Source organism: Octopus bimaculoides, chromosome 17, assembly GCF_001194135.2.
Source record: "Octopus bimaculoides isolate UCB-OBI-ISO-001 chromosome 17, ASM119413v2, whole genome shotgun sequence".
NCBI classification, from domain to species: domain Eukaryota; kingdom Metazoa; phylum Mollusca; class Cephalopoda; order Octopoda; family Octopodidae; genus Octopus; species Octopus bimaculoides.
Genome location: NC_068997.1, coordinates 19043751 through 19050147, shown reverse-complemented (window position 1 = coordinate 19050147; position 6397 = coordinate 19043751). Strand labels below are relative to the sequence as shown.

The 6397-nt window shown below is 35.2% G+C and overlaps 2 protein-coding genes across 3 annotated transcripts in view; one reads left to right on the top strand and one right to left on the bottom strand.

The window, feature by feature from the left end:
* Window positions 1-6397, top strand: part of LOC128249671 (carnosine synthase 1-like) — a 35151-nt gene that overhangs the window by 24857 nt on the left and 3897 nt on the right. The window lies entirely within an intron of this gene.
* On the bottom strand, window positions 271-6326 carry LOC106879382 (uncharacterized). Its single transcript, XM_014928910.2, has 2 exons — window positions 5269-6326; window positions 271-581 (listed from the first exon to the last, which is right to left on the bottom strand). The coding sequence occupies exons 1-2, from the start codon at window positions 5966-5968 to the stop codon at window positions 289-291; spliced, it is 993 nt and encodes a 330-aa protein (XP_014784396.1). The 5' UTR covers window positions 5969-6326; the 3' UTR covers window positions 271-288.

The window sequence follows — 6397 nt, the reverse complement described above, 5'->3', positions numbered from 1 at the left end:
ATATATATATATATATATATATATATATATATATATATAGATGTATAGTCTTGTCTTGACATCACATGACAGTTGTAAATAAGCCAGTCTTCTATCAAAACCATATCTGGTCATGGGAAGTATTACCTTACTTGGAAACCAGTGACATTTGCCAACAAGAAGGGCATCCAGCCATAGAAAATCTGTCTCAACAAATTTCAATTGACCCATGCAAACATGGAAAAGTGAACATTAAACAATGATGAATTTAACAATAACAGAACAAACAAATGTACAAAATATGTTTTATTATACTTTATATAAATGTGTGATACAGTAAATTAAAGCAGCAAATTTATTATCATTCTTAAAATGAGACCGCCAAATAAATTCAGCTAAGAGAGATTGAAATACAGCTTTGTCACTAGTTACATGTTTCCGGCGCAATTTTCCCTTGACTCTAAGCCACATCCTGTCAATATCACTGGTTTGATTTTCTGAATCTCTTTCAATTTGATTTATATAGTCGTGAGTATATATGCCTTGTTGGATTTGGCTAATTTGAAGGTATTCAGCCCAAACACCTGACACAATGTGAGTACCTACAATAAAAATAAAGATATTTTGTCATCTCTAGATAATAATAACCGATATAGATGTTGGCCAGTTGGTTGGTTGATTTCTCCAGTTACACTTTATATAACATAAGAGGTGGAGAAAGATAATATAAGATAAAACAGCAAGTTAACAATAAAAGATGCAGGACAAGTGTCCTGCAACTTTAATGTTTAACTCAGAAAAATACATGTTTTTTAAAATGAAATTTTGCAGAGGTAGGTTTTCAATGGACTAGATTGCAACTATATTGATAAAAGCATATATTTATTGCAAATATGAGAACTGTTGTAAATTTAATTAAGGTAATAAATATCATTCTTTTAAAAATTAATATTCCATTTCTAAATTTTTCCTGGCATACCCATTGTGGAAAAAGCATACTTCCATAATTACCTGTCAATATGACAAGTAACACTCTAATCAACAATCAGTAACAAAAAGAAAGATAAATAATTATAAAACCTGATTTTGTGTTGCTATTTATCAGTGAGCATAGATGATTTATAAGCCAAATTGGAGGCTAACATGTCCAGTTGCTGAATTCATATACAAAAAAAACATCGTTTTGATAGCCATACATGAAAAGTAAAAGTCTTTCTTCAGCAATTTCTGTGACAATATTCACTATCTGAGTGACATTGCTGTGTTTACTTCGCAAGTAGTGAAATTTGTGTTTTTGTGATCACATGTATGCTGTAGTCTGCGATTTTGTTGTGGACAGGAACAAAGAGCCAACGTGAAATTTTGCATTAAACTTAGGAAGTCTGCTACAGAGGTATTGAGCATGCTTTGGCAAGCTTACAGCGATGAGGCAAAGAGTCATATGCAATGTTTCGAGTGGCACAGGTGCTTCAAAAGCAGAAGAATGTCCCTGGAAGACCTGCCACAAGCATCACCCCCAAGAAATGTGCTAGTGTGCATTGAAAATTCATCCCCCAGGGCCAAACCCATCAATTGAAACTTATACTGCAACGTTTTGAAGCATCTGAGGGAGGACAGTCAGCAAAAACAACTGGATCCATGGAGCATGAAGAATTGGATTCTTCAATGACAATGTACCCTGTCCCCAAGCTCTCCTCACTCATGAGTTTCTCACCAAAAACAACATTGTATCGCTTCTGCACCTACTCTATTTGCTAGATTTAGCACTTGCGGACTTTCATCTCTTCCCCAATATGAAAACACTGGTCAAAAGTCACCATTTTAACACCACTGTTGAGATCCAGAGCGAATTGCAAAAGGTCCTCAACTTGCTTACAGAAAACAACTCCCAGGCCAGATTTCAAAAGTGGCAGGAATGCTGGGACTGGTGTATTGCTGTGCAAAGGGACTATTTTGAAGGAGATGATGTTAAAACTTAGGCAAATTAGTGATTTTTTTCATCAAACATAACTAGTCCAGGAACTTTTTGATATCGCCTTATAATATCCACAGAAACACATACATATAGTTACATACACACACATAAACACATACATATACAGGGTGCCCCAGAAAGATTTACCCATGTTTAAAACTCTTCCTAAGGAATATCGGTTCAGGCAAAATTATTGCAAAACGTGACCAGATTGTCGCTTTGAAAACAACCAGAGTGAGCAACAAGGACACAAGACAGTTCAATGTGTGCCATAAAGCAGTGGTCAATACCTGGAAACAATATATGGAGTCTGCTACTACCTTTAGCAAGCCAACTCCTAGTAGGAAACAATCAGTTTGTACCACACAAATTGTTGAAGCTGTGAAGAAGCAAATGAACTGAAATCCCTGCAAAAGCTCTTGATATTTTGAAATCATCAACGCACAGGATTTTTAAAGAAGATTTAAAGTTAACTGCATACAAGAAACAATCCCAGTAGTTAATTTCAGCAGCTCCCAAGAAGAAACAGCTTGATAGGGGTAAAACCATGTTAGCTGAGATGAAGTGCACCACTAACAAAGTGTTGATCTGGTCTGACGAGAGGATCTTCACCATGGAGGCAGTTACCAACAGGCAGAATGATAGGCTTTATGCATGTAATGCAAGAAACTTGCCTGAAGATAGCAGGAATCATTTACGCTGTCAGAAGACAGCTTCACTCATGGTGTAGGGCGCAGTTGCATCTGATGGGTTCAAGTCTCCCTTGATCTTCATCAATGCTAGTGTCAAAGTCAACAGTGAAGTTTATGTGGAAATGTTGAATGAGAGTGTTACCCTGTGTTACAGAAACCTTTGGTGACCATTACATCCTCACTCAAGATGGGGCTCCGGCCCACACATCCAATTTGACATAGAGGTCATGCAAAGAGAATTTCAGTGGTCTTTGAGACAAGACGATATGGCCTCCCTCAAGTCCAGACATCAATCCCATGGACTTTGCTATTTGGTCCACCTTAGAAATCTTTCTGCTCACTCCTATTCAAATGTGTCAGATCTGAAGAAAGACCTGTCTTCATGGGTCAAGTTGACTGAAGAGGTGGTATGGCACTCTTGCAAGTTAATGACCACTGTTTGCAGGCAATGATCAAGGAGAAAGGTGGTCATTTTGAAATGTAATTACTGCAATGGATTGACAATTTACATTAGAACGCATGTGCCAAATTTCATTATCCTACCTTAAGTTTATTTTGAATGATTAAGAAATATCAATGGGTAAATGTTTCTGGGACACCCTGTATACACAAGCAATTCAGAAAATTTAAAAAATAGAAATTTTTTACAGAAATTGCTGCAGATAGACTTTCACTTTTCATGTATGGCTATCAAAAGAATGCAAAAAAGTTTCTAAGCAAACAACAAAACACATTGACAGTTGCTGTCCACAACTCATGTCAAAACCTGTCCAAGACAGAGTTAGGTTTTCAAATTTTAGGACTTCTAGTGATTAGAGGTTTGGTGGGTGAGACAAAATGAGTAATTTCTGGTTTATTTTTATTTTTTCCCTACTAGTCTAAAATCATTAGATTGCAAATAATGAATCATCGTTTTGTATTTTATATTATATTTACGAGTAAAAATTGGTCAGCATAGTTGTTGTTCAAATCCAAAACATAGTAGGTAGCAGGTCCACTTTTTTCAAGAAAATTTTCAACTTTGACCTGATTGTAATTGAGATTGCTAACAAAATATCTGGAAAATACTTGGTGCTTAGCAATCAATATTCTTTTCTCTATAGGATTCCAAGTCAATTTTTCCCACACTAATATTGAATTTGATAATTTTCAAGTTTCAAAAATGTCTAAAATGAGTAATGACGAATTTCAATAATTTCTTCTCTTTAACTTCATGGTGTGTAAATATATCACAAAGAAGACACTCCAGCAGATCATGAAGACACTACAGAGAATATTTTATGTTGAGTTTTTTTTTTTTTTATTGAGTTCCATTGATTTCATATCATGTGCTATTTTTCCCTGATTATCTTTTATTTTACCTGCATATTTTAATTTTTTGTTGCATTTCTGATGTCTAAGGATGGATAATCATGTGTATGAGTCTGTATCCTGGAGAATTGAAGCAGCAAATTTAATTTATCTTGACTTACTCATTTTGCCCCAGCCAAATTTGCCTTTTATATGCTTTAAAAGAACGGCGATAATTTCCTGAAACAGTGATCAGATTATGTTATAATGCTTAGCTAATATAGTTTTGAAAGGTATTGAATATTTGTAAAAAATATTTTATCTCCAAAGTCAAAAATGCAGTAAAAACACCTCATTTTGCCCCACCCACCCCTATATAAACACAATATTTCGTTTCAGGCGAAATAGGAAAATAGGAGACATTTCTCTAGAATAGAATCGGAAATTATCCAGTTTGTCCAAAACTACTTTCTTCGGATGAGTTTCACGTATTGTAAAATACTATTCTTCAGTAAATAAATTAATAATAAAATAAAAAAAAGGAGGGTGGGTACTTTTGGCGGTAATTTTTTACTATTATACCAGTCAGCAGATTCTGATAGACTTTCGGCAATAGCTATAGTAACCTCATGGAGAAGGAAAAGAACAAGGAATTGGGTGATTGTTTCCTTCAGTAGAATTTTTGTATCCCAAAATAAGACGTTTTTACATTTTTACTCCTACCTCCACCCCAATTCCGTGTCCCTTTGCCGTAAAGATTTACTACTGCACTAGTCTCACAAGACGGATGTAAAAAGATACCCTCTTGGCTTTTTCCTGTCCGTAACTTTTCATTTTCGAACTTCTTTTGGATTTTTTTTTTCTCCAGACTTTAAACATCTGGGATTATGATTCCGGCATAACTACAGGGTTTTACCCGCCAGACTTTGGGAGGTCATAACTTTCAGAAAAATGAATATTTTTTAATGAAATTTTCTATGCATATAGTATTTACTATGTAGAATCCGAATATACAAAAATTTCCGGTGAAAGTGTTTTGGAATGGGGGTGGGGGACAATTTTCGGAAATTCCAACAGAGTCCACTTAAATATGCGTAACCTTTTAAATTTGAATTTCGAAGAAAAAAAGTGGGGGGAGGAAAGATTGAAAAAAAACAGGAAAGACGGGGTTGGCAAAATAATTCTCTCTTTTGTGTGTGGAGCCATTATCTCCGATTCTTAAAACATCAATTAGTAAAAAAAAACCCAAAAAAAACGGAGTTTTTTTATGTACTCGACAATTTCCGATTATTCTACATGAAAGTCGAAATGTGGAATTTTATTAAATCATACCTGGCAAAACCCAACGAACAATTGCAGCTTCGAAAGCGTCTTTATTTCGATGTTCAATTGGCACTAGAAAACATTTTTCACTTCCTCGTTCAATTCCTCCAAAAACCTTATATCCTTTCACATGTTTTTTCCCGTTAGGTTTAGGTTTGGAAATTGTGGTTACATCTATTTCGACGACTTTTGGTTTACCAGTTTGTGAATCGAAACCACCTATCTCCGGTGGGTCGTCACCTAACTCAGTCGGATGGTCTTCTAAGAATCCTTCCAATAATTCTCGGATATACTGACACAAATCATCGATAGTGTTTACATTGACTTTTGTCTCGTGAGCTATTTCAGAATTTAGATGCTCTCTTGACCACATATACATAAGCCATATAAATGTTGTCAGTGAGACGTCACTATCCTCAAAAATCGATCCGTTGCGGACTGACTGAGTGAAGGAGTCCAGATCACATTTCCATCTCTTTCCGTCAATATCTTCTGGATGATCGACCAGTGTACATAAATTGCTACAGGTGGGACACTTCACGGAATTGCTAATTAGCCGGTGTTTGGCTAACCATGTAATTGCTACCTCCTCTGTATTAGTTTGTGGGATTAGATCAAAGAATTTCCATGTTTCTTGTCGAATTTCTTGGTCATTCATGACATCACTGCATATTGCCGTTGGGTCTGCTTGTCCGGCAGGATCAACCATTTTTGAAAAAGTCAAGTTTTATAAAACAAATAATTAATGCGTAAAGTACAAGCAATGTGTTTATATGGAATATTTGTTTTAGTAGTGTTAGTTTCGTATTGCTTACATGCAGAGCTTTTGTCACATTTTGTATTACAGGGTGTTAGTTCCGTATTATTTCATTAAATTTCATTGCAAACCGGGAAATCAACGAATCCTTCATATGTTTATCAATTACAAATTTGATGAAGATATATTTCTCAATAATTTTGGTTGTCAACATCTTGTCGTAGGAAAGAATAAAAATGATTTTAAATTTTGGCACAAGGCTTGTCATTTAGGGGTAAGATTAAAAACAACATATCACTTGCATGATAGTAATGCTTGTTTTCATTGATTATATGATGTGAAAACTAGAATACACATCTCTCTCTCTCTCTCTCTCTCTCT

Excerpts from the sequence above, each read along its gene's own strand:
- LOC106879382 (XM_014928910.2), bottom strand. The coding sequence starts at position 5,968 with ATGGTTGATCCTGCCGGACAAGCAGACCCAACGGCAATATGCAGTGAT. Across the intron at positions 582-5,268 it reads TGTTCGTTGGGTTTTGCCAG|GTACTCACATTGTGTCAGGT; the intron begins GTATGATTTAAT and ends TTTTTATTGTAG.